This window comes from Dunckerocampus dactyliophorus, chromosome 5 (genome assembly GCF_027744805.1).
Source record: "Dunckerocampus dactyliophorus isolate RoL2022-P2 chromosome 5, RoL_Ddac_1.1, whole genome shotgun sequence".
Taxonomy (NCBI): Eukaryota; Metazoa; Chordata; class Actinopteri; order Syngnathiformes; family Syngnathidae; genus Dunckerocampus; species Dunckerocampus dactyliophorus.
Window position 1 is genome coordinate 18,675,475 of NC_072823.1, and position 27,383 is coordinate 18,702,857.

Genomic DNA, 27,383 nt, shown 5'->3' on the forward strand with positions numbered 1-27,383 from the left:
ATGAGCTTCCACACTGCATGCGTCAGCTCCCCCAGAGGAATTTTTATGCCGAGATGGAACATTTTGGCTCCAATGTTATGTTTGCTCAAACAAATTTCATTAATGAATTCTACAGGACATTTAAGGACATGCAAATGTAGGCTAAATGGTAAGTAGCAAAGTAATGGTGAATTTGAAGTGTTGTTTTAGGAGTCAACCAGGTTATGAGCATAAAGCTTTCATTGCAGGAATTTTTCGAATCGTCCTCTGATAGTATATGAAATACATCAGTTACAACTGGTGAAAACAAGACCATCAAACTGATTTAAAATGTGATAAAATCCAACTCCACTGAACGGAAATGTCAGGCCAGAAGCAGCTGGAAGCTGCAGCGAAAGTCAAGAGTGTCAGCGAAGACACTTTTCTCCAGGCTGGAAAGGAAATTCCATCATCAGGAAGAGTTCTGGCAGACTTGGAGCGACGACACAATCGCAAGTTGCTGCTCACAAGACAACAGCTTGAAGCAAGTGGAAAGGTCACTTGTTTAACTTGTAACAAGAAGACTTGTTGCCCCTGCTTTGACAGGTCAAGTGGTCTGAAAGATAGACTTTACTTAAATAGTTTTCCTTTTTCTCGTAATTGTATTGGCAAGCCCTTAAAGAATTTTAGTGCTGATAATTGATCATTTAAATAAACAGTAAATATAAATATAAATATAAATATAAATATAAATATAAATATAAATATAAATATAAATATAAATATAAATATTTTATAAAAATGAGTAATCATAAAAAAAGTTTTACAGTTACTAACCAAGTAAAAAGATGTAGTACAAAATATTTTATTGGTTTAAAAATGTAATTTTCCCAGTATTTTGATCAGTTCTATGAGGTTCTAAGAAATGATTTAGTGATTAAGTGGATTTGTATGAAGCGCTACAGTCAGTGGTGAATGAAATAAGTACTTTTTGTGTTCTCATCTTGTACTTTTTGGTATTTAATATGGATCATATTAATATGATGCTAGTGAGTAGCATCATATTTTGTGTCAAAATGCATTGGTGTCTATTTTCGTGACAAAGTGTGTATACAGTATAGCAGAGATGGGGATTGGAGGGAAGATAGAGGTGACTAATAAAAAACTTTTTTTTGCAACTGGATTGTAGTGTGCAGCTCAAAGTGTCATGTTACTAGGAAGAAATAAAAATAGTTTTCAAGTGACGTGTGAAACAGAAATGCAGACGCTGCAACGTGACACGTTTGCAACATATTAGTGTCGTAGTGAACGTTGTGTGACATGAAGTCACACAGCAAACTACTATTTTGGGATTGTCACTACTTTTCATTTAAGGGAGACAAGATATCTTTTTTTTTTTTTTTTCACAGACTACTTCACAGACTAGCTTCAGCCAAAATAGGATGGAGGATCAGGAATTAAAGCACACTGAAAGCCCCTCCCAAACAGCTCTGTTCAAAGCAGTGGTTTTGGGGGGGGGGTGTCCTGTCTCATACAAATGAGACACTGCCTCCCCTGCCTCCCCGCCTACCTCCCTGTACATCCAACAACAACGCAGCACTGCTTTTGGTTTAAACAAGATAGTTGTTCCGTGAGGTCGCTTGCGAGAAACGACAATGTTATCCAGTAACTTTTGTCCAGGGCGCTTCCAAGTCAAAAGTGGTGAAATTCCGTGTGAGGGCATTACAATACACACCTGATCTATTGAATAATGAAACAAATTTAAGACCAGTAAACACAATTCCAAGAGTTTACATTTTGCACTGTTGGATTGTGAGGAGCTTCTAAGTAGAGCCTCAAAATGCAGAAAGAGGAAATGGGAGTGAATTTATTGCAAACCATTCAAGTAAAATTGACTGCTCATCAGCTGATCAAAACTTAAAAGACCACAGCCTTTAAAAAACAGAATCTTGGCAAAAATGTGGATTAATGTCATTTTGTGTCAGGTATTCATTTTCTGTCAGGTGTTCATCTCATGATCACGACATCATGAGATCTATAATGTGATCTGTAATGGCAAAGTCAAAAAAGCTTTCTCTCCGTGAACGCGGTCGGATTGTTGAGCTGCATAAGCAAGACGTCTCGCATTGTGCCATTGCTAGATGTGTTTTGCATTTTGATTTTAAGTGTTTTCCAAATGATAATGAGGTATTTCATCTTTGATTTAAGTGTCTAACTCTGTTAGTTTGGAGCTCGTTTTTCTCCCACTGGGAAATGAATATTATGTCCATCGGGTACCTACTAACTTTTTCAAGTGTCTTTTGTTGTTATCATACTATATGTATTGTCCTCTAAACAGTATTTGTGTGTTGTTGTTTAATGTACATTACCTATTGGCCAGGGGCCCTTGATTGTCTAATGACGGCCGTGGCCAATAAAACTCACTGTACACTGTACAGTTAATCCATGTGATCGATATCGGTATTGGACGATCTTACTCATGGATGATCGGTATTGGAATCGGCAGCATATAACCCTGATTGGTGCGTCCCGAGTTTTGAAGCTTTGGCCTAAACATTCGTTTTTTGGGTAAAAGCAGTTGGCAAATACTGTAAGTGTTAAAAATAAGGGTGCCAAGAGACAATCAGGTCACGAGATGAGATGATACACAAGATTGGGTCTACGAGAACGAGACGAGACGAGACGAGACGAGGCTACACTCTTGTGCACTGCCTGCTTGTGAGACAACCAATTCCCCTTTGTACAGTATATTCACCTCCACGCACTGAGACAAAGCGACTGGATGACTGACAAAAGGGCTCACTCCGTTCACGCTGTTGTTTTACGGAACACACGCGCCAAGTGAATTGTCTTCCTGCCTGTTTGGAGGTGAGAGACGAAGAAAACAGACACACATACACATGGCAATACATTTAGGCATATTTCGGGCAAAATGATCGAGTTCATTTTTATTGTGTGCTTAATGAATTAATTTATTATCATCCCAGGCCTAGCGCGCACCTGAACTAAATAGAAGTGTAACTAAGATTGGAAACAGGTGCTGCAAAGCAGAAAGTAGTATGAAATAAGAGCAAGAAAACAGGAAGTAAGGCTTAAAAAGGGCAACATGAACAAAGTTTCACGCAAGCCAACATACAGATCGTGACAATTTTTTTTCTGAACGAGAAATCTCGCTGAGTTTTAATCTGGCGATATCTTGTGACAGTTAGTAGTTAAAACATTGATTGCCAATGGACAACTGATCATTTCACCAGATTTTTCCTTCTTCGGTTACGTAGATTATTCTGTATTTCCGATCAGATACATGAATTCTTGCTGTATTGAAACGTGCTCTGTGATTCCAGTAGTGTCTGTGATTTAGTGCTGGGAAAATGAATTCCATTTATTCAAACAGCATTTTGTTAGCATTGCTAAGAGAAAATAATACCATAAACTATCATGCTGATGGTCACAATATGGCTTCACATAAGTGGGTTACAAAAAAAAAAGTAAGGTCCATTCCATCAAGCTAATTGCCTGTTTGTGAAGAGAGCGCAAACTTTTCGAACCAGCACTCCATAATGGAGGCTTTTTCTTAATCATAAATAGAGCTCCTGTATCCCACGGGGACTTGCTATTCTAATTTACAATTGAACTAAAGACCAAAGCTATCAATCTTTCACAGACACTTTATTTCTGCCCCCCTCCCTCCTCTCTTCTGGCTTGTAATTGTGGCGGCACAACCATAAACAAGAGAGAAAAGGCTGCAGTGACTGATCGCTGAAAATGACATATTAACACATGAGCTGCACATAAGCACTCCCATTCACTTTGCACTTCATTGTGGATGGGCGCACACACACACACACACACACACACACACACACACACACAATAGTGTAATGAGGGCAAACACCCAGTGACATTACTGCGAAATCTTAGCAGTGCTTTTGGGGGATGAAGGCGTCTTCCTGGTACATTTACAAGACAATAATGACAGTACACACAGCCAGATGTCCTCAAGCAAGTCTCGGTGCCACAATTTTGTCTAAAAATTGTTGTAACTAAAGACATGATTTGGTGTTAATAGATATTTTACTGCCAGTTCTGCTTTTTTAGAAGACATTAATAAGATGACTGCTCATGTTGCCAGCAGAGGAAATTCCCTCAACTGATGCAGTTATAAGTAAATGTATAATGTATCGATCGCAATAATATAAAGCCATGGAGCCAACTGTTTATGCTCATAAACAGTTTAGAAATAATAGATAATAATGATGTTAACCTTTTTCTCATTCGTACAGTGAAACAATTCTATCAGTCTATACTCATAACCGAATGCACCTATGGTCATGACAATGTATACAGTAGGTCAAAACATAAAGCCGTTTGTGCTACTCTACCACAGTGTATGCCGATGAACGTTTTATAACGCAATTAAAAGGTTAGAAAAGCACATATTACAGCAAATTACAGCAAGTTTGTTCACTATTTGGCTTTATGGTGTATTTATAGTCCATAATAGAAAATTACTGCATTTGTGGCACCCCCTTTGGGTTGGGGTCAAAATGCTTCGGAAGACATGCTAGCATACATGTAATACAGATATCCTTAAGGTTTTATAATCATTAGACAAGATTTAAGGCCAATTAGTTCTTATGGACATACTGTAAGTCTCACCTGTGCCCCGCAAAGATGTTTTGCTTGAAGGCGGCCACGTTTTTCATCAATCTTGCTCAATTTACAGATGTGTTCTTGTCAGTTCCCATATAAGTGGGTGCCAAATTCCGTGCCAATTTCATTAAACTCACTAAAGCTGCTGTGGTTGATTTTGTAGAGTGTATTGAGCTGTGTGAGAAATTGCAAGTCAATTCAACTTGTGGGGTTAAACTTTGGGGGTTAATAACAGCGCCACCATTTGGTGTATTGGTCAGAAAAAAAATAGCACTTAAGGCATGGAGGAATTAGTTTACACAAAGCAATACATGATTCACAATTATCTCGTAGTTATTATGCCGTAAATGGCACAGGGGCAAAGCAGTAGAGCTGAATGTGAGCTCACTATTTGGCAAGCAGGAGCTCCCTCTTGCTGTTCTTATCTAATGACTTATAGCGGTTTAATAGTACTTATTCAGCAATTGAATAAGCCTTTAATAAGATGCCAAGCTATACAACAATGCTACCCAAGCTATTACATCTTATGAAGGATGGTTCCAGATGCTGTGCAACTGGTTGTGTTTGGGGGAGGTAACAGTTGTGCCACTCTGTCATCAGTCCACCGCAGAGCGATGACATTGTATCACCACGGCCGCAGCCTCCGTGATACCTTTAATGATGAGTCTTTTCGCTGACGACTTCATGCAAAAACTCTCAATGTCATCGGCGAAGATAAGAAGGAAGAAAGCGCTGCATTGTCCACATAATGACGGGCTCCCGGCCTAGCCCAGAGATGTCACAGGTCAGTCATGTTAAGAATGTGTGTTCCCAATCTTCTCCCTGATTTTTATCTGGCCAGCCTGCAGCTAACCATGACTTAGGCCCAATCAGGGGTGTCGATGAATGGACAAAGAGGTCCTTGAATGTAAGAGGAGGCTGTCACATGACTTCTTTTATACCAAATTATGATGACATTTGCAATCAAAATAGGAAGTGCTGGTACCAAGATGCCTCGACAAACCATTCACTTTGTGTGAATCTTAATGTCAATCAAAGTTGGCATCTTTCTAGCACTAACGTTGGGCGACCGCTCCAATGCTATTCATGAGGCTGACCTCTGAATTGTTCTGACTTGAAAATATTTTTTTCAGTATGGAAATTGTGGAAACAGAATCTTTAACTGCACAATATTTTTAGTAACATTTTAACAGCATGAACTATCACAGAAGAGCTAAAATAAGTTATCCATTGTTATTAGGAAAAAGAAAAAAATCTCTCTTAACTTTAGGAACATTCTGAAGGTGTTATGCAAAGTTGATTAGTGTCACTAAAATATCTAATCCAACAATTTTTGGAACATTTTCGTCCCTCACATGTAAAAAGAAGTTAACCAAAGTTCACAGCACTGTCAAAAATAACGCCTAAACGGCGGTAATTCATATGTTTAATTAATTAAGTCGACATTTTTGCGTAGCACACAGTCCGACACTCTAGTTTGACTTTAACTTCGTACCTTAACACATCAACAGCAGTGCTCAGTTCCAGCATCATCATAGACTGTATGTATCTCCAAATCGTAAAAACGTCTCTCCCTATGTTTTAGTTTTATTTCAATTTTCAATTCATTTGGAGTTGTACAGTAAATAAATCCTGTCCTGCCATTTCTCTTTCTGATAATAAAATGAAGTGAAAATGAAAATTGCCATTTCAAATATAGTTACAAATGGTGATTAACCATGATTAATTAATTTCTAAACTGTGATTAACTTGCTAACAATTGCAATCATTTGACAGTACTACACGTTGGAGAGACTACGTCTCCTAACTGGCTTGGGAACGCCTTCGCCGGGAGGAGCTGGACAAATTGGCCTCGCTGCCTAGGCTGCTTCCCCCACGACCCGATCTCGGATAAGCGGTCGAAGATGGATGGATGGATGGATGATAGTACTAGTAAAAACATCAACTACAAGTGGCATTGTGATCTTATGAAATGTCATGGAAAAAAGCCCAAGAAAAAACAAAACACCCCAAAATGAAGCTTTTGATGCTTGTGAGGTAAGCTGAAGTCTTGCATGGTGTTATGTGCGATATGTGCTTTGGTACAACCAATATGTTATTGATTTAAAGAGTGCAGCATACCACTTAAAGACGTTTTACAGTTTTCAGAGTCAGTTAAATCTCTTTTTGGCCCTCTTTGCCTGAGGAAAAAAAAGCTGCTTAATAATTTTACACATTTTAATAGAAAGTGTAGGTCTCCTTAGGCCACACCCTCCCTCCTTACACAAATGTATATTACCAAAAGCATTCAGATTTATATGGCTTGGAGTTGGAAAATATACAGAAAAAAATGATCATTTGGTCAAAATACTTACTCGCCTAAAAACGTACACAGTGGTAAAAAAGGGTTTTGTATGGCTTTAAAATTCCAACTGTCAGTGGCATCATCAAATCGGACAAATTATCATAACAGACTTTGTAATCCACACCATTGTCATGTTCATCTCCTCAAGCCCTCCCTGACATGTAACCGCTCTCACATTCACGTCTGCAGCTAGCTTTAAACAAAAAGCCCCATCCGGTCTAGTGCCATTTGTCTTGTTCTGCATTATCTGAAATCAAATGCTCTATTACACTCCCAGCCTTATGTATAGAACAATCAACCCGGCTCTAATGTGGCAATGTCTGTAATCCACACAAAAGCGCGCTGACATTTATACCCGGCAGAAATGCAATAGACACGGGCCAGGATGCCTTCACTGGCTTTGTGCATGGCAGGATAGATAATGACACTTTATTACAGGGTCACGATGGCAGTGCTCTTCGATGGAAAGGCAGATTGAGTCAACACAGACAGCTGGGAGACAGGTAAGCTGCCATGTTAACAACTACAGCCAACATACAGTCGTAACAACAGCGACCATCCAAGGATTTTCAGGAAAGTCTCAAGGTTCAGCTTCCAACTAGCGTGACCTTACTTTTGACTCAATGATGGCCGTCCATTGCACCTCACACTCATGTTTAGGTCTGGCCTAAGTACAATCATGCATCAGCTGGTGCAGTGTAGGTAAACCTCACTCCCTGACACCTTATTAGAGGTGCTGGACATCGAGTCTGGGTTTTTAGCTTGATGACTTGCGTTCTTGACTCACATTCTGCGGTCACATTCTGAACCTGGGCGGAATTTGGGGCTGGCTGAACCAGGCGCATTAAATTGATCAGTACAATACACCGGAACAAAGGTCGTACAATTCGGAAAAACTGTAAGATTTGGACTCTATTGTCAGAGGTAGAATCCCCATCGTGAATGACAAGACCTCAGCACATCGTTCAAACCCTCAGCGCACCTCACAAAAGCTTTCAGAGAACACTGGCACACTCATTCCAAAGAATTCAGCAGAAGAAAGAGAATAAAAATAATATAGACCAAAAGGATGGTTTTATGGATTTATAGATTTACAGGCTTTCACTTGTTAGCGAAACTTTCTTAGCATTGTTTTTTGATTAACATTGCTTAGCTTCTTTTTACACTTGTGTGACTAGAATGTTAAAAAATGAGATGCGCATGACTTCAAGTCATATTTGCATTCCTCCTTTACAAGTTGCCATTCAAACTTAAAGTGTATTTTATTTGTTTTTATGTTTTACTTTTAACACTGGTGAACATATTTTTACAGTCATTTCCATAATTTCCATTGAGAAAATTCATTTCAAATCCAAACAAATCAGACGTCCACCAGCGTCCCCAAAAGGATTCGCAATCCACATAACCCAGCTTTCACACGGTTACTGGTTGATCGTTTGCATTAATCCAAATCACAACTTCCTAACAATCAAGTCGCAAATAAAACCTGCAACGTGTTTCATAGATAGTCAGGATGTGAACTGTAAAAATGTTAAATGTTGCTTCACGTCAGTGTGAACAATGATATTTTCTTCTTTCATGTTGCTGTCACTCTATGGATAATAGCACTTCCACAGTGTGCTTCTTTTTGTCACTCTGCCAAAGCGATGAGATCAGTCTAGATGGCTGCAAATCCTATAACATGAGATTAGCCCTTTTGGGTTCACAGACAAGATAATGACATTAGGCAACGTATGGACAATGGAATATCTCGCTGTGTGGACTCTGTTGCCTCAGTGAGAGTGACGTGCATGCAATTTGTTCACAGGGTCCAGACAATCTGTTTGTATTCATCATCATCCATCCAATGACAATTATATACATAAAAGGTTGTCTGTCGTATGGAATGGTTCGATTTTCAATTACCACGTTTCGGTCAGTTGGAAAAACTCTATTGGGATTGCTCTTCTTAAAAACAGATAAAGCGCTCCTGTCATATAGAGCACTGGTCCCCCGTGAGCCACATCAGGCCAACCAAAGCTTTTCATTTGGCCCACCAAACATCACCCAAATGTAATGTAAACCATCCAGCCATCCATTTTCTATACCGCTTCTCCTCTTGAGAGTCGCGGGGGCATACTGGAGCCTATCCCAGCTGACTTCGGGTGACAGGCGGGGTACACCCTGGACTGGTCGCCAGCCAATCGCAGGGCACATATAGACAAACAACCATTCACACTCACATTCATGCCTATGGACAATTTAGAGTCACCAATTAACCTAACATGCATGTTTTTGGAATGTGGGAGGAAACCGGAGTACCCGGAGAAAACCCACGCACACACGGGTAGAACATGCAAACTCCACACAGAAATGCCCAAGGGAGAATCGAACCCAGGTCTTCCCGATCTCCAGACTGTTACTGTGCTGGCCAACATGCTAACCACTAGACCAGGGGTCACCAACGTTGAGAGCTACTTTTAGAAAATGAAAATGGCCAAGAGCTACTCATTTTTGTAACATTTATTTTCAGAGCTTATTTTAAACCCAAACAAAGCAAATATGCTTGTTTTACCAGAACATTAACAAAATGCTCGTGTCCACAACTCACATTTTGTATTTCAGAATGCATTTCTTTCTACTGTTCTTTCATTATTAACTGATAACCTGAATGAAAAGCAGGCTTGCGGGCACCTCATGTGGTCGTGGGGGGCTACCTGGTGCCCGCGGGCACCACGTTGGTGACCCCTGCACTAGACCATCGTGCGGCTAATGTAAACCATTCAGTCTAAATAGAGAACTGCTCGGTCATGCAGTATGTCCTCCGCTCGGGAGTGGGTAACAACAAGGTGTACGCGTGACAGTGAAACAGCAGTAGAAGAAGACGGCTTAGATTTAAACAAATATGGTGCTATCGATACAAAAAAAAAAGAAAATTGGATTTTTAACAGCACTTTCACACCGTGTAGCTTTAAACGAGGGGCACACGTCATCTGGATCCGCAGTGTGCAAGATGAGTAACGTGCTGTAGTTCTCCAGCGAGTGTTGTGTTTACGGACCAAAATTAAGTTTTTAATTAATTAATGGGAGCCTTTGTAACCACAAAACGCTATAACCCGAGTACCACCTGTATCAGCCATTTGATTAGGTAGTCCACCTCCCCTCCCTGCTGTGGGTAAACGGATCAATATCGTGATGGCTCTTAAGTCCATGAAAACGTCAAGGAGCACCACCTGAACACATGATCTCTCAGTAATTAGGCACAGGGCTAAGGTTCAAAGCACCACCGCAGTCTCTCTGCCAATGAAGTTTCTGACCTTGTGGGCTTTTTCCATGTGACCCCCACCAATAGGAAACGCCTCAGTTCATTAGAATCAAGAGAAGGTGTGTGACTCTCAAAAGACTTCACCGGAGTAGCTTACCGCTCCCCTCCGACCAGATGTGCGGGGCGTTCCTATTACGCAAAGACGAGAAGCTGATAGTTACAGGTGCAAGGCTTGACAAGAGGTCCGGCTTGGCGGGCTTTAATAATGGGGATAGCCATTGGCTGTGTTTAATCAAAGCCACCAGGCCAGGATGGGATTCATTGCTCTTTGATGGAGAGCACCCTTATGAAGATGGACAATCACTTTGCTCTCTAAGTGAAACCATCGTTTAGCCCCAATTCCCACAGAAAAGGCCCATTTGTTATCCACAGGGGGAGTGAAGCTGCGGTGGTTATGCTAGGGTGCAGGGCGCATGCATTTTCCACACAATTAAAATGTATAGGCCGAAATGGAGATAGGCTTTAAGAAAAAAACAAAACAACACGCTTTGCTGTGGGAGAGTTAACGTTGTAAGTCAAGACTGTACGTTATCAAAGAAAAACAGGATATGGGCCTTTGGGAAAATTAACAATCAGTTAATTATGTTTTATGTGATTTACATCTCATGTTTACCCTGACGGACATCACCACCGTGAAATAAAGACAATCAGGTTTTGGTGTCAAATGACTTCATGGAGTTTGGCCGTTTACTTACAATACAAAAAGTTCAACTAAAATATTTGAGAAAAATGCACCGCTAGTGCTCAAACTGCCCCCACAACAGTGTTGTTTTTGGCAACCATTTTATTTTTAGTCTTAGTGTTTTGAATGAAAACGCTTCTTGTTTTTAGTCACATTTGAGTGATTTCTATATGTGATAGTTTTAGTCCAGATTTAGTCGACGAAAACTAGAAAAAAACATCTAGTTTTAGTCAATTTTAACAAAAAAAAAGTACAAAAAAAAGTACAAAATATAATTTATGTCAATAAGTATTGGAAATTGGATGAGGAAAAAAACAAAGAGGGATTACAATTACTGTTTCTGGATACAAAGTACACCTGTAAAACAGGTGAATACAAATCAAATGTGGGTATATCATATCTTACAAAACAGAAAACCCGCACAATGTCTGATACCAGCCTCCAACCACTGGGCCACGGGAACCTTTCAGTTGATAAAAAAAAAAAAAACACTTCAAAAAATGGTTAACTTGTCACTGTATTGTTTTCGTCATGAAAAAAAGTTTCCTCAATGAAATAATTTCGTCATCGTCATCGTGCTCCACGAAGCTTTTTCTTTTCCTGGAATTTCCCCTTGTGGGACGAATAAAGAGATATCTCATCTTTTCTTTTTCTTTGGGTTTTTGGCTTTCTGAGATGTCACCCCAGAAGAGTACCAGTGATGCCACAGTGCCAAATTATGATGATAATGAACATCAAACCGGCCACGGAACTTATTGCCATGTAGCAGCAGCTGCTCTTTCTGTCGAGGCTGCTCAGTACAATATGTTGACAATAATAATAAAATATGAACAAAGTGTACATCGTAAAGTGAGCTCTGTTTCGTCCTGCCTTTCTCCCACTCCTTGTTCGACCGCTGCACTCTTCCTTGCACGTCATTTTATTGTTTTTACGTGATCTGAGCTCATATTTTCTACAGATATTGAGCTAAATTACCACTTCTTCAAGTCCAAGGAGATGATCAGATGCTGTCTCCTCTTAAGAGAATGCAGCACTGACCTCCATTAAGGTTTAGGAATTAATTTGAGGACAAGTTTATCAAGCAGTTCCTTCAAAGGGTGTGACAGAGTGAAGAAGACATGCGTCGCCTTAATTCTGACACCGTCTCATTTTCTTCATGAATTTGGACTCTGAGTCTTAATATACTAAGTGTGTGAGTAAAGGTTAAATCGGAGAAGAAAGAGGGCCTTGATGAGCCGTGAGTTATTGTTCATGATAATAACTAACAAGGGTGCTGAAGCAATTAATGTGATAAATTAGAAACTGCAAGTCACACCCCCAACACACAAGATGTTCCGCTGATATGTTCTTAATTTTTCTGCTGTATCCACTTCGCGGAATTCTTCAGATCCATTGTTTTGTTTTTAAATAAGCCGAGCTGAAAGGCGCGCCTTGACCCAGTGCTTTATAGTATCTGTGCCTTTTCAGCCACATGCTGTATTTCACACTTGTGTTGTTGGCTTGTCATGCGTTTGTTGTGTTTAATGGTATCTCCAGCCTTGAAGCTGTGATAGCAGCTGAGTGCTAGCACTCCTCCGTATCACTTACAATTAGTTTTTGATTAAGGAACCCTGAGCGGCTGTTTGAGGCCTTTAATGTTGTGTCAACTGGATGATGATGGAGAGAGCGCTGTGGACGCCTCCCAGTAACAACGGAACCAGTAAAAAAAACACTCAGACTGAACCATTTTATCTTCTTAATGGAAACCAGATGACCTTCCTATTCTCTATTCCCCCTTCACTCTTACAATGTACAGGTGGTCCTCAGTTTATGACGTTTCGTGGTTCAAAAAGCGATCCCATAAATTCATTAAAAATGTCATTTTAGTCCGTAAACATGGACTCCAGAACTAGTTACAGTGTGGTAGAATAATACGTGCCGGTCACGCGCAGCTACACTGAGGAAGGATTGCTTATGGGTTAACATTGTGCACTTCATTATGTCTCCTCATCATGTCTCATATCATCATGGAAATGGAAATGAACATCATAAAGAGCTCAGAGAGGAGAAAGCCCTCCAATATTGGCCACACTTTTGCTCTCAACACTCGACTTATTAACGATAGAGAGCGTATTGTAACGTCTACCTGGACGTTGTAAGGATGACAACGATGTGATGGATCCACAGTCTCTTTATTGCAAAAACAAGACAGGCTCCTGTTGGCTGCAACCAAGCCAAAACAACATCAGCAAACTCAGCTATCCTCCGCATGCAGCCGTGCTCCTCCCGCACACACACACGCACAAAGTCAGGACTCAGCTCGTCACATTGACCGCCTCACAGACAGTTGTAAATCACAAAACTCTTTAACATTTCAGAACTTCCAGTTCACGACAGTATCCTTGAGCATGTTCAAGGACCTGCTTGTCTAAAAGCGTCCGTAATAACTGAGCAGCGTAGTGGTCTTATTATTGAGATGAAAAGGTTGCTAGTGCTTTGGCTTCTTCCTCTTCTACTTCCTCCTCCCAATAAGCCGCAGGGATGAAGGTAAGGAATTGTTATGTCTTTTTTATTACTGTTTCATTTCATTATTTTATTTAATGTTTTTATTTATGTCCTTGATGTGTGTTAATTTAGTGTTCCGACACTAAAGTTGGACAACAACAACAACGGAACATGTTTATAACCTGAGGGGCACCTGTACAGGATTTCTTTTCTTGAAGTTATAATCAGTCAGAAAATGAATGCGCAAGGAGAACAGAGCAGAAAGCAGAAAGGAGACAGAGCATGAAGTTGTTCATTGCTTTGCGTGCATTATATGAACAAATAAGTAAGTTTGATGATTATTTTGTGCATTAAGAGTGTTACATCTTTCAGAAGATTTTCTCTTTTTTTGTCCTGTGCAGTCATTAGGGCAGATAGTGTTTTTGATCTAAATGCCGTTACGTGCTCAACAGATTTGCTCTGCCAGGGAAAAGTATGAGATACACTTCCCCTGCTATACAGAATTTATTTAACTTTGATGTTTTCTTGTTATGCAAATTTGGAGCATCCGGACCAGAGCAGGAGGGGATGGAGAAGAAGAGAGAAGAAGACAGAGGAGGGAGTGCGGGGACAAGAGGTGGACAATAAAGAGAGTGACAAGGACAACAGCAACAACAACAATTGTGACAATAATAACAAAACAACAGAAACAAACAGGACTACATTGGCACATGTCTGTGACGGCTAAAAAGACCACGACGGAGAGGACAAAATAAGGTCAAAATCTTTTCACTGTGAGTGGGGATTCCCCTGAAAATGTTGTATGTATTTTTGTACTTTGGACACTGCTTTATCACGATTGTTAAGCTTTCCCATTCAGTTTGATGTTCAATTAATATGCAGACTTAAATCATCATGAGTGGACAAAAAGTAAAGATCAAATTGAAGCCATTTATACTGAAGGACGATAACATCAGAGCAACACAGCAACACACAAACAGTTTAAGTCGATAAAGAGCAACCAAGACGACACATGCCTTGCTGAGGAAGATGTAGGTGAAGGTGATGGAGGGGCCAAGTATGTCTCCAGACCACAACCAAATTGAGCACCAGGGACGTCATCACAGAGGAGTGGAAGAGGATCCCACAAACAACCTGTGCAGTTCTGGAGAATTCCATGTCCAAGAGGATTAAGGCAGCGCACACACTAAATATTGACACTTTGGACACCATTTGGACATGTTCACTGTGTGGTGTACTCACCTTGGTTGCCAGCTCTTTAGACAATAATGGCTATGTGTAAAGCTGCACACTTACACATATATCCAAGTATATCCAAGTTGTATTTACTATATATTGAGGAAAAATAATAAAACGGTGGCTGTAACCTCACTACTAGATACTGTTTGCTAACTTCATATTTGTCCCAATATTTTTGTCCGTAGAGTACATATTCTGATATGTAATATGAGTTGCTATTTCCTGTATAATGTTCAAGTCAGATAAGCACATAATTTGCTTTCCTCTCAGCAGAAGAGTCAACTACTTCGCGTGTATAAAAAAATCAAACGAAACACAAGACATTACCACTGTGTACAGTATTGAAAATAAAATGAATTCTTAGCATAGTGGAGGTATTTTCTTGTGTGCAAGAGGACTGTAAGGCCTCTCTTTGTGCTGCTCACAAACACGACTGAGAGATAAAAACGTTCTGGCATGCAAGCCGTCTGATAAGTTGCAGCTTGTGTCGTTTTGTTTAGTTTACTTAATCCTCCAGCTGGAAATGACCTTGTGAACTTACGTTGCCTTCAGTGTTTGTCTTCTCTCCACTCAGTCAGCAGCTTACTGTCTTTATAATACCTGCATTGCAAATTTTGGATGGCTTTCAACTATTTCAATCGCAGAGTCATAGTGTGTGGCCTTCTCACGTCGCAGGTCAAAGATGGCTGTTCTAATACTTTAGCAGGAACATAAACACGCTTTCATCCAACATGCTTTTGTGCACACATGGCCTCTAACCTAGCCAACCTTGGCTTAATCATTACCATGACCTGTTATCTGATTGTCAAGCAGGTAACCATTAATAAGTGTTTACTTCCAGATGACCTCCCGAAATGCGCACATCGCCTTTGGCCCACAAATGTCAGCTGTGGCTGGTGGATGAGGTGACCTGATTTCTTCTTTTTCTCCAAAAGCCTCTACACCCTTTTTAATAGCTTTCTGATTCACATATTATACAAGAACAAGTAGGAGAGAAAGAAAATGATGGAAAGGAGGACAGATAGGACACGGGAAGAAAGAAAAAAGTAAAGACAAAGGGAAATATGAAGGGAAGACAAAGAAATAAGGAAACCAAAGAAAGAAAAGATGGCACAGAAAATAAACAAGTGAGTGAAGGAGGAAGAAAGAAAAGGAAAGAGGAAAACTCAGAAGGGAATGAAGGAAGAAATAAGGAAGATAAAAAGAAAAAAAGAGACAATTATGACAGAAATATTGAGGGAGGACAGCCAGAAAGAACATGGAAAGGAAGGAAAGATGGAACGAAAGAAATATTGAAAGAGAAGAAAATAAGGAACAAAGGAAGGGATGAAAGAAGACAAGGAGGAAGAAAGGAACAGACAAAAACAGGAGACAAAATGGACACGTGAGGGTGAGAAACCAAACAAACAACAACCAGAACTGAATAAATTGAAAGAGCAAAATGAAGAAGAAAGAAATGAAAAAAGAAAGACACAAATGAGCAGAGGAAGAAAGAAAAAAGAAAGAAGAAAGAAAAGGAAGAAGAGACAATGGAAGGAAGGAAGAAAATATACAAAGGGAAAGATGGCGGGAAGACAAAGATATAAGCAAAGGATACCAAAAAGATGGTAGAACAAGACAAGAAAAGAAGAGCATGTGAAGAAGTAAGAAAAAAGAAAGGGGGAAGATGGGACAAGGGATTGAAGGAATAAAAGAATGAGGGTAAGGAGAAAGAAACGGACAAAGAGAGAAGAAAACAATTGAGGGAGGATGATGGCAGGATGGCAGAAAATGGAGGCAGTGAAGGAGGACAAAACAAGAAAGAGGAAGGACAAGAGGAGGGATGAAGAGAGAAACTATAGGGAAGAACAAAAGAAAGCAACAGAAAACAAGTGAACAAGGACGGTAAGAAGGATGGAAAGGAGAGAAAAAAGTAAGGCAAGAAGATCAGAAAGGAAGGAGGAAGGTAAAAATAAAGACAAGTAGGGAAATAGGAAGGGTAGTAGGAGAGAACAAAAAAGAAAAACAAAAGAGCGAAAGAAAGTAATGTGACAGAAGGAAATAAAGAAAAGAGAGATGGGAAGGAAGACATAAAAACGGATGAACGGAGAAGTAAAAGTGAGACATGAAGTTTATACTCATGGTGTCGCCCTGTGGCTCCTCTACTGTTGTGCTGATGTGATGCACAATGATAACTCAGCAGCTGTCCCCTCCCCTCACTGGGAAGGCTGATATACAGCATGGAGGTGTCCTGACACACTTATATCTGCTGGTGTCCTCCAAAAAGACAAGGAGAGTCAATTACAATGGCGGGAGCGGCGCGGCTGTAGCACGGCACGGCTGTGATAAATAACAGCTGACCTCACACAGCGGGTGGGTGGCTTCCTGCGCAAGGCCCGACAGGACGAGGCTGCACAGGCAGACATGTGGGACGCATGCCGTAAATGTGGGCCACGTTGGAAGAGGGCTGTAAAGGTGGAGGGCACAGCTCGGGAGGACAGAGGACGTTTGCAATGAGTGTCGGGAGACATGAAGCTACTGCACCTCTGCTGGTAGTTTCAAGGCCGAGACACGCTTCAGTCTGTGCTGTACAGTGGCAGGCCCTACTTTTACGCTCTGTTTGTGCACAGGACACAAAAAGCAGCGGCCTGGATGTCCCCCATCCTCCCATCGTGCTCATCTGAGTGTAATGTGTGTTGACACAAAGCAAGTGAGAGTATCAGGTCTCTTTCTAGGGCTCGCAGAAACGCAGACACTCGGTGTTGCGCACCCAGCAGAGATTACAGCTGCTTCAAGCACAGACCTGTGTGCACAGACCCTCAACAGACAGAACGCTGCAGGATATCGACGATTTACACCAAGTGCCACAACAATCCTTTACACTGCAACGGAACAATTGAATCTGAAATCAAGGTCAACAATGCTGTATATAGTTTTGACTCTTTTATGTTATCTTAAGTAACACATTCTAAAATTGGCATGTGCTTTGTTATGTATATTTCATTTCTCCTACTATTGTACTCAGACCAACAGCACCCCGACACCCCACGTCCCCGGAAGTTCAAGATCTACTCTCTCTGTCGCACACGGTGAAGCAACTGTGCGCACTTGTGAGTGAGCATGCCTTGGGTTTTGACTCTCTCTATTGATTTTGTTATGAAATATTTACTGTATATATTGTATAACTGGCGAGGAGCAATCGCATTTCAGTCAGCCTATGACTCTGCTACTCGCGCAATTTAGCACCATCAGCATTTTCAGTCTTCACTGTATGCTGTACATGTTTTGAATTTTTTGAAGGGTTTAATTAGACTTACAAGAACGTCTGTTTCCAAACAAGGACATACGTGTAACTGTAGAACAATGTGTCGCAAGGTAAAACAACTTGTTCTCACAAAGCTAACATATCAATGCAATGGTATTCTAGATGGTCTGGTCTGAGGTGGAAGTACGTGTTTTGAAGAACAGTTCTATCAGCCAATGGCGGTATAAAACATGTTTTCTTTGTTTGCGTCAAAAAATGGCAAAAAAAATATTTTTTATTAATAATAAGACATTACAGTGTTCCTTGCTCCATCGCGGTTCACATTTCGCGGACTCTGCTGTTTCACAGATTTGTTTAAGTGCAATTTTAGTGCTTTTTTTTAAAAGTGTGTGAACGCTTTCATAGGCCAAGCCTGGCCTTTTAAGAAGAATTGCATTGTGGGAAGTTGTAGCGTTGTAGTTCTGTGTTCTGTGTTGGGGCGGTGTCTCTGTCTGCACCGCCTATCGTCTTCTGTGTACTGATTGTCAGTCAATCTCCTTTATGCTGTCTTTTGTTGTGGTCATGGCTAACAAACTAGCCATGACCTGCTTGCTAACTGCCAATACTGTAAACAAAAGAAGAAACAGACAAAACCCACAATGCCGACGAAACATTCTGCACCCAAAAGGCAGAAGAAGCCAGCCATCACACAAAAAGTTGGACTTCTGGACATGCTGAAGGAGGGCAGAGGTTACGTGGCTGTTGGGCGCCATTATGGAATACTGTAAACGAATCTTAGGTACATGGAGGATGAGGAGGAGTAAAATACGACAACAGGAGCAATATGTTTTAACAATGATATAAAAACGCTACAGCCGAACGGTGTTGGGACGAAAAGGCACGGTCATGGGAGTGAAATACCCGGGAGTCACTTAATAATTTCTTGTGTCCAACCTAGTAGGTTGACCATTAAAATTCAAATGAAAAGATGAAGACAGGGAATGACTGATGACTGATGAATGACTTTTCTGGTTGGCAACTGTCTGACCAGCCATCTTACACTGACTGTTCGGCACTGTTTGGAAAAAGGATTTATTTAATTAAAAGTTTAAACAATCTTTCTCTGTAACATCTTTCTGTGTACTAAAGATCCCATGTTACAAGGTGGACACCTGCGGCTTATAGACAGGTGTGGCCTATATATATAAAAACAATTTATTTAAATTTAGTTGCTGCTGCTTATATTCAGGTGCGTAAATTAAATTATTATTACAAATATACAAATTCCTTTACTGCTGCTACTAATAATAATGTGCATCCTTTTTGAATGAATAACTGAACTGCTGAGCCTAAGTACATGCAGATAGTTTGCGTACATGCATAACTGTGAGGGCCAGAAAGGGGCAAGGTCCGAGGTCCTTTGGGAGACACGCTAGCTGAAAGAAGCGAGAAATGAGCAACAGGCAGACGCAAGGGCACAGGCAGATGTGTGCAAAGATAAATGAGGAGATAAATCACACAGTGTCTGGGCCCAAGGCATTTGCATTCCTCAAATGAAAGTCCAAGGAGAAACATTGGCACGGAGCTCCAGTGACTTTAAATAAAACATACAGTATATGCACAGTGTAAATATAATGTGTGTGAAAGGGAGCGTACGCTTCCTCCCAAGCACACCAACAATAGCAGACATCGCATCGCATCCACACTTTAGTTGAGTAGCGATAAAGAAACCTTCTTTTTACAGCTCTGTAATAAAGCCCGCTGACAGTCACAGAGTGACGACAACTCCCAGCGGAGCTTTTATCACATGTTGCACTTAAATGAAATAATCGACTCCGGCAAATTAGAAGTAATTTTCATAACAAGCATTCCTGAGCTTGGCACGCTAAAATGAAAGATACAAGGGGTCACCTACGCATGGCTTATTTAAGGCAGGTCATGTTTGATCTATGGAGGTCCTGGGTTGCCTCAATGTCACAAGGAAGGACGCCTCCCCCTCTTCGGAATCACAGCATTCCATGTCTGATGTACATGTCTCTGTGATGGACAGCTACGACAGAAGTGCCCTGGATGGGCAAATGGTCCTTTTGAAAGTATATTTACATAAAAACAACATAAAAAAACAACTAAAAACTGTTGTGAAAACAATCCAGATTCCCACAAACCTGCAAAAAATGCTGTACTCGGCATGTCGGGCCTTTAGTTGGCAATGGAACACAACATGGACCTGAAGAACACATTGAATGTCCTTAATCAGGGTATACGTGTGCATTTCACACATGTGATTCATGCATACAATTAGTATTTCCAAAAATGGACATGTCAGAGTTATCATAGCTCTTAAACAAACACGGATATTTCCACACATTTCCCCCACCCCGGTGTTAAAAAACCTCCATCTACATGAATGGAGGTTTAAAGAAATGTCTGTCGACATTAAAACACATTCATAGGCTGTCACGCACATTCTGGCTAATCAGAAGCCTGAAAAAGTAACCACAGCTGACTTGGTTGTGCATTATAACGCATCTGTTCATCAATGTAGTGATATATTAGATGTACAATGACGTGTACATTATCTTACACAGACCCCAGTAAACATAATGAATGTAATGCTTTTTTTAATCACCCGTGCATGTTATAAGGGGCATAGACATGCATCTACCGCTGCACAAAATGAAACCACCACCCTTAAGTCAACAACTTCATGTTCCGTTGTCCAAAAAATTGAAAACATGAAATAATATTGCACTTTTCTTATGATACAAACCAAAAAGGTCTCTTTTACACTTCTACACACAAACGCTGAAGCCCGAATTTTCCGAAAGCTCAGCCCCGCTTTTTAAAGACAAAAAACAACATTTGCATGTTTACAAAAGACCAAAACACACAGAAAAAAATGCATTTTTTTAAAATTTGTATTTGTGTGGACATGGCCTTAGTCACTCTCGTGCAAGAAAACTGCAATCAAATCGACATTGTTCTTGTCTGTTATCAGTTGGGAAGTTTGTTAATTGTACCTGAAACAATGTCAAACTCTGTTCTAGTGATGATAAACTTGACTCCTTTTACTTACTTGAGTTTTTATAAGTCACTAAAGTGAATCGAGTAGTCGATTTAGTGTCACAGCACGGTTGAGAAAAAAACAAAACAAACCCTCACACATAGACTTTATATGCGCACTATGCAAACACCTATTGAGATGGTTATTATGTTGTCTGGACACTATCAAAAGGCCAATGCTGCCAGGGAAGCTCAAACTGTGGTGCCTACAGTTTGGACATTACCCTAGGTTAATGTGGCCACTGACGATCTACGAGGTCCCAAAAACAACGGTGGAAAAGATGGAGCGAAACATAACTTCGTATGTGAAGAAGTGGCTTGGCTTTCCATGCTGTCTGACCAACGTCAGCATCTATGGCAAAGGAGTCCTTGAACTACCTATCACGAGCCTCACTGAAGAATACAAGTACTCAAATGTGAGACTACAGATGTCATTGAAGCACTCCAGAGATCAGACCGTCAGAAATGCGGCACCAGGTCTGTCAACGGGAAGGAAATGGACACCATCCGACGCAGTACAGCATGCTACGTCAGCCCTGAAGCACAATGACATTGTGGGACATGTCCAGCTGGGAAGAGGAGGATTTGGCGTTGCAGTGAATGAACCAACTTGGCACAAAGCTTCAGCCTCACAAAGGAGGAAAACGGTAGTAGAGGAAGTGCGCCTTTCAGGAAGAGGCTGAAAGCAGGGACAATGGATGAGGTGGGAAGGCGTAGAGAAGAGAAGGCTCACCTGGAGGCAGCTCTGGGAAATGGAAGCAAGAAAAATCAGCTTCATCATAAGAGCTACATATGATGTGCTCCCATTCCCAAAAAACCTTCACCAGTTGTATGGCAAGGACCCAACCTGCGCCCTCTGCCCACATTCAGCAACTCTCAAACACAACTTGACCAGTTGTAGGACCAGCCTACAAGAATACAACCTGGCTATGATAACCTACACCTGGAGGCACAATCAGGTTCTCAAGAGCCTGGCAGCATCCCTTGAGAGCAAGAGGGACACCATCAACTCCTTGCCCTTGAGAGCTGCCAAATCCATCTCTGTGCCAACATGTGCTCTCGAGGGACACAACCTAACCACCCAGGTACCAAACCAGAAACTGGACAGCTAGCCATGGCCCGGGATTGGAAGATGCAAGTTGATATTGGCAAGCAACTAATCTTTCCCCAATAAATTGCAACCACCACCCTCAGGCCAGACTTGGTGCTATGGTCCCCTTCACTAGAGGTGGTCTACATCATAGAGCTCACGGTCCCATGGGAGGATTCCACTGAAGAGGCCTACAAACGAAAGAAAGCCATCTGGCAGATCTGGCAGCAGATGCACAACGAGGATAGAAGCCCAAGGTCTATCCAGCTGAAGTAGGATGCAGAGGTTTTGTGGCTTCGTCTACCATCAGACAGGCTCTGCGACAGACAATGAGATCAGTCTCTGAAGCGGCCGAAGCGCAAGGAAACTTACTGGGCTCAAAGCAGAGGGGGGTACACACCTGGGACGCCGGGTGTTTCCGATGAGCTCTCTGGAGGTGTCATGGGCCTATTATCAAAACACCAATGAAGGAGGGTACCCACCTGACGACCCTAAAGAAGTTTTAAACCCACGCCTTTCCTTCCTGCCCTTACTCAAGGGTGGGGCGTGGAGGGAAGGGGTAGAGATTGAGCGATGACCCGGTGGGCGGGGCATTTTTTTTTGGATCCCAGGTCGGGACCTTACGGCCTAGCTCATCTCCCTCCACTTTCCAGGCACTACTTTACTCATGATTGTAGTTGACAACTACAGTCACCCTGTAGTTGTCCGCCTTTGATGAGGGTGTCTAGTTTTTAAAGGCCAAAACACCCACTGATTCAAAGGTACAGACAGTACTGATGATGTGCCCCAAAATTTACATCCTTCCCATGGCTGAGATAAAGTTACCACGCCACGCTCAACATCCATGCCAAAAGCCAAAATCCAAAAACTTACCACTTGTACACGGAAAGGAAGGAGAACTTTTGTGCGGCCCCCTATCATTTTTGATTAATTAATTTTTGAAAAACCGCGATAGCATGAGGGAGCGATGTTCAAACCATGTTTTAGTGACTGTATATGTACTGTATATATGTGCATATACTGTGTCTTTGAGATATAAACATTGACTTCAAATCACCATTATTGTGTACATAAACGCCCAAACCAACACAATTCTTTTTGTTATCAGTTGGAGAAGTTCATACTTGGTGTTTTTGAAGTTTTGTCTTACATTAACCACTAAACATGCAAGTCATGTAAACAGCACTTATATTTAAATTGTTTTGGAGCTAGGCGTGAATGCTTTACAACATTGCAAGCTTTGCAATGTATTCACACAAGAGAGCATTTAGCACTTGGTTTGCAGAGCAATTGTAACCATGCATATAACACTTAAAATGTCAATTTGTGTTTGCCTTCCTACATAATCATTCACTCTTGCTCGTAACTTTAACAGCTAAGGGACTTTCCCATGAAGAGAGCAGGCGTAGGGAGAGGAGAGGAACGTCGTAGTGGGAGGCGTGCAAGCGTGTGGGGGGAGCATGAAGGGAAAGACTGTCATCACTAATTCCTTGCCAGGCAGCCCGAGAAGTGTTGACTAACTAATGGCCGTGTTTAACAAGTGAAGTGTAACATGCTTGAGGAAACGCAGCTGGATATGAGTCCTGTGCATTGAGTGACTCAGAGAAAACAATTCATTGTCTTAAAACGACACCCACTCGCAAACACACAACGACAAGAACACGCCTCGGTGAATGAAGCAAAGAGGGAGTTAAAAAGTCGTGAAGGGAAACAGCTGGATTTTTTCAAAAGTGTGCTTGGCGGCAAGGTCACAAAGGCTATATCTGTGGTAATGTGGTGGGAGTGGAGAAGAAAACAGTAGTCCCACACATGCATAGAAAGGGGAGGGAGAAGATTTAGGAAAGCATCTAAATGGAAAACAATGAGAAAAACTATTTTATTTAAGTTTTCTAAATAACAATACTTAGTGTTTGGGTACAGTACAAAACAACAACAACTCTTGTATAAAAACTTTATATCATAAATTTAACCCCAGAAAACAATTGTAGTAAATTACAAAACTTTATTATACTAAAGGAAATGGTCTATTTTAAACATGCTGAGAGCAAAGTTGCATCACATTTACACTTGCCCATGTCTGAAATGAGTAGGAAGAAGCTGAAGCTACCTTAAAAAATGTAAAAGTCTTCATCATTATACATGTATTTCTAATATTTATATACCAATAATATGCATTCATTCAGTCATTTTGTATACGGCCTGTCCTCATTAGAGCCATGAGTGAGATGGGGTCTGTCCCAGCTGACTTTGCCCCTCTTTCCTCACCCCCTTGTTTTGTTTTTGTTATTGTAGCTTGTACATTATATGTTCAATTCAATAAAATATATTTATATATATATTCATTTTATCTCGGTTAATTGGTTCCAGGCCCAACCGAGATAAGTGAATTTCCGGAGCCCGGCCAGACCGTCCCTCCGCCCCCAGAACCAACGATGCACCATCCATGTACAGGTTCGACACCCGCTACAAGCCTGCAGACAGACCGGGGAAACCAGCCTAGCACAGCACAAAGACCGGAGGCAACAAACGGCCAAGCGCCCAGCAGAGCACAGAGTGCAGAAACCCCATGCAGGCCGCCAGTAGCACGGACCCTTCCCCCCGAGAGTGCCAGTCCCAGCTCCAAGCGCAAAGAAGTGGCCACGGCCCAGGTCAGCCAAGGGAAGCACCGCAAACCGCACCCCCCAGCCCTGCCCCCCGCCACGCTGCAGATCGGTCACTGCCCCACCCATCCACCAACACGCTGAGGAGGACAACCCGAAGGCAGACAAACCGCCACCAGCCCGGGAACAGAGGAGACCAGCCAGACACCAGCAAATAGCGGGGACCGCCTGCCAGACCCGCCCCAAGCCTCTGGCACCCCGCCATGGCCACCCCCGTGACACCGAGCACACCACCCAGCTCCAGGACAAGTGTCCCCCCCCCCCGATCCTGGCCAGCGCTGCGCCAGGCACCACCCCGCCCCCACACCTGTACACCCGTCCACAGACTCATCCCCACCCACTCTCACATCCACCACACCACAGCTGTCCCACCCCGGAAGAGTGAGAGGAAGGGATCCCCCCCATCCCGGCACCACGCACTCCCCACCCCAAGCCCAAACTGCATAGCCGAGACTACCCAGCCACGCGCGCCCCGTGCATCCCACCATGCAGACCCTGAGAGGATCAGGGGGAAACAGCCACGAGAGTGGGACGATAGCACACAGTCGCCACGCATCACACATACTTTACACAAATAAATAGATAAAATACAATAAGATAAGTATTAAATTAATTCAAAGAAAATTCACTTAAATTAAAACCCCCCCACCAAGCAGACCCCATGCTGTAGCCTAGCAGGAGGGCCAAGGGCGAACCCCGCCTCACAACCCCCAGAGGCAAGGGAGACCAAGGGAAAACCACACGGGCCCCCCAAATCAAATACAGGTTTGGACATGAAATCACAGTCAATACCCATATAGTCATCTTTACATTCATATTAGCCAATATAGTAAATCTAATCAAAGAAAATAAGCTATTTAAGACATAAATAAAACTTGTGCTTTCGCGTGTTGCAACAAATGTGTTGCGGATGTGTGGAGAGGAAGTGATGTCGGGGGTTCAGAGTTGAGTTTTAGCTGGATTACGGCCGCAACAGCAGCCCGTCTTATTATTATGTTATTATTATTGTGCCTGTTGTGAGATCATTCAAACCTGCTATAAAAGCCTGTTGTTCTGGCAATCAAGTCTGGCGCTCATAAGTTTCACCTACTGACACCTAGTGTAGAATACTGCATATCACAATTTGAATGCGCCTTATACTCTATATGTATTTTAGTGAATTCAGCCATTTTTATGCTTGAAAATGCTTCATTTAATTTTAACTGTGATAGAGTGAAGCCACAAAATTTGATCCGTGTCGCAATATGGCAAGGGGCAACTGTGTAAATATATATATTATACAGTATATACAGTACGTTATAAATAGTCCTCCATTATATATTATCATTTTCTCATAACCTTTTCATTGTAATACTGAGAAATAACAGGTTTTTAATGCATTACAATGACTGATTAGACTGAACCAATATACCAAATATGGCTTCTTGTTTATTACAGTACATGTAAGTACCATGCGGAGGGAAACCAAGAATACTGTAACACAAATTAATCTGTTAGAAATCAATTCAGTTCCACAAGCATATGCTAAGAGTGTGTCTGACAATAATTTCATCACAAATTTAGGAGGTAGCAGCAGCGCAAACATGTGTTACAATGATGCGCTGGAGCCGACTTGATGTTTCATATTATAATAACTACAGTGCTTCCTGGCCAGGCTGAAGCTCATGCTGTTTTGTATTCCACTCAAGAACTTGTTCATAACTCAGTTTGCATGCCAAGGTTTTTTTTTTTTTATAACGAGACGAGGAGAAGTCATTTCATTTTACAGGGCTGTTTTGGTATGAATAAAGAGAGAGTGTTTCCCTTAAAAAATGTTGCCTCTAATGAGCCATTTTGCTCTCTATCTGTTAGGACCAAGGGGTAGTTGTCTTTTAACCGCATGCTCTTAAAGATGTATTTGTACAGACTTGCCTGCCCTCTGGAGATTACATTTTAAAAAGAAAAGTTAGGTAAAAGTTAGGTTAAATGGTGACTCTAACCTGTCCGTAGGTATGAATGTGAGAGTGAACGGTTATTTGTCTATATGTCTGTATGTGCCCACAGGGCACACAAAAGGCGTGCCCCGCCTCTCGCCCGAGGTCAGGTGAGATGGGCTCCAGCATACCCGCGACCCTGGTGAGGATGAACGCCATCGAAGACGGATGGATGGAAGAAAGGTTTTATGTTATACAATACGCTGAACATAAAATTGCAAATAAACGTATTACAGTATGTCTGGATGAGTTACTAATGCCATTTTTCACTGCACAGCTCATCTCGCATCATTCTGGGGTGGTTTCCCACTTATAAGTAGTACCCTGGAAAGAGCAGAAACCAAGCTGCATTGAACGCATCAGTTGGAATGAGACAGCCTACAACCAAGCAACCTACAGTACTTTTATCCTAGTTGGCCACTTGAAGGAGACTCATTTTATCCAAGAGGAGACTGAGGGCAGAAAGTAAGTGGACCATTGCAGCAAAGTGGAGATTGTGTGCCCATAACGGAAATAAATAAATAAACAAAAACTTGCTAGATTCAGATTGAGATTGTAAGTACGAGGTGCGTGACAGATTTTACAGTAAGTACAGTAAGTCTCCACTGAGAGTTCCACTTGGGAGGCAACTAGTTTTGATGTAATCCCGCTGACAGATGGGTACTTGGACCATGTAAGAAAGTGTACTTTATTTGCTATGTGAAACAGAT

At 41.7% G+C, this 27,383-nt stretch overlaps 1 protein-coding gene across 1 annotated transcript; it reads left to right on the forward strand.

Moving 5' to 3' along the window:
* The first annotated feature begins 340 nt into the window (after nucleotides 1-340).
* Nucleotides 341-27,383, forward strand: LOC129181107 (uncharacterized). Its single transcript, XM_054775817.1, has 5 exons — nucleotides 341-514; nucleotides 17,351-17,556; nucleotides 17,669-17,753; nucleotides 26,744-26,856; nucleotides 26,951-27,383. The coding sequence occupies exons 1-5, from the start codon at nucleotides 341-343 to the stop codon at nucleotides 26,991-26,993; spliced, it is 621 nt and encodes a 206-aa protein (XP_054631792.1). The 3' UTR covers nucleotides 26,994-27,383.

Excerpts from the sequence above, each read along its gene's own strand:
- LOC129181107 (XM_054775817.1), top strand. The coding sequence starts at position 341 with ATGTCAGGCCAGAAGCAGCTGGAAGCTGCAGCGAAAGTCAAGAGTGTC. Across the intron at positions 515-17,350 it reads AGCTTGAAGCAAGTGGAAAG|CAAGTGAGAGTATCAGGTCT; the intron begins GTCACTTGTTTA and ends GTTGACACAAAG. Across the intron at positions 17,557-17,668 it reads CAATTGAATCTGAAATCAAG|ACCAACAGCACCCCGACACC; the intron begins GTCAACAATGCT and ends TATTGTACTCAG.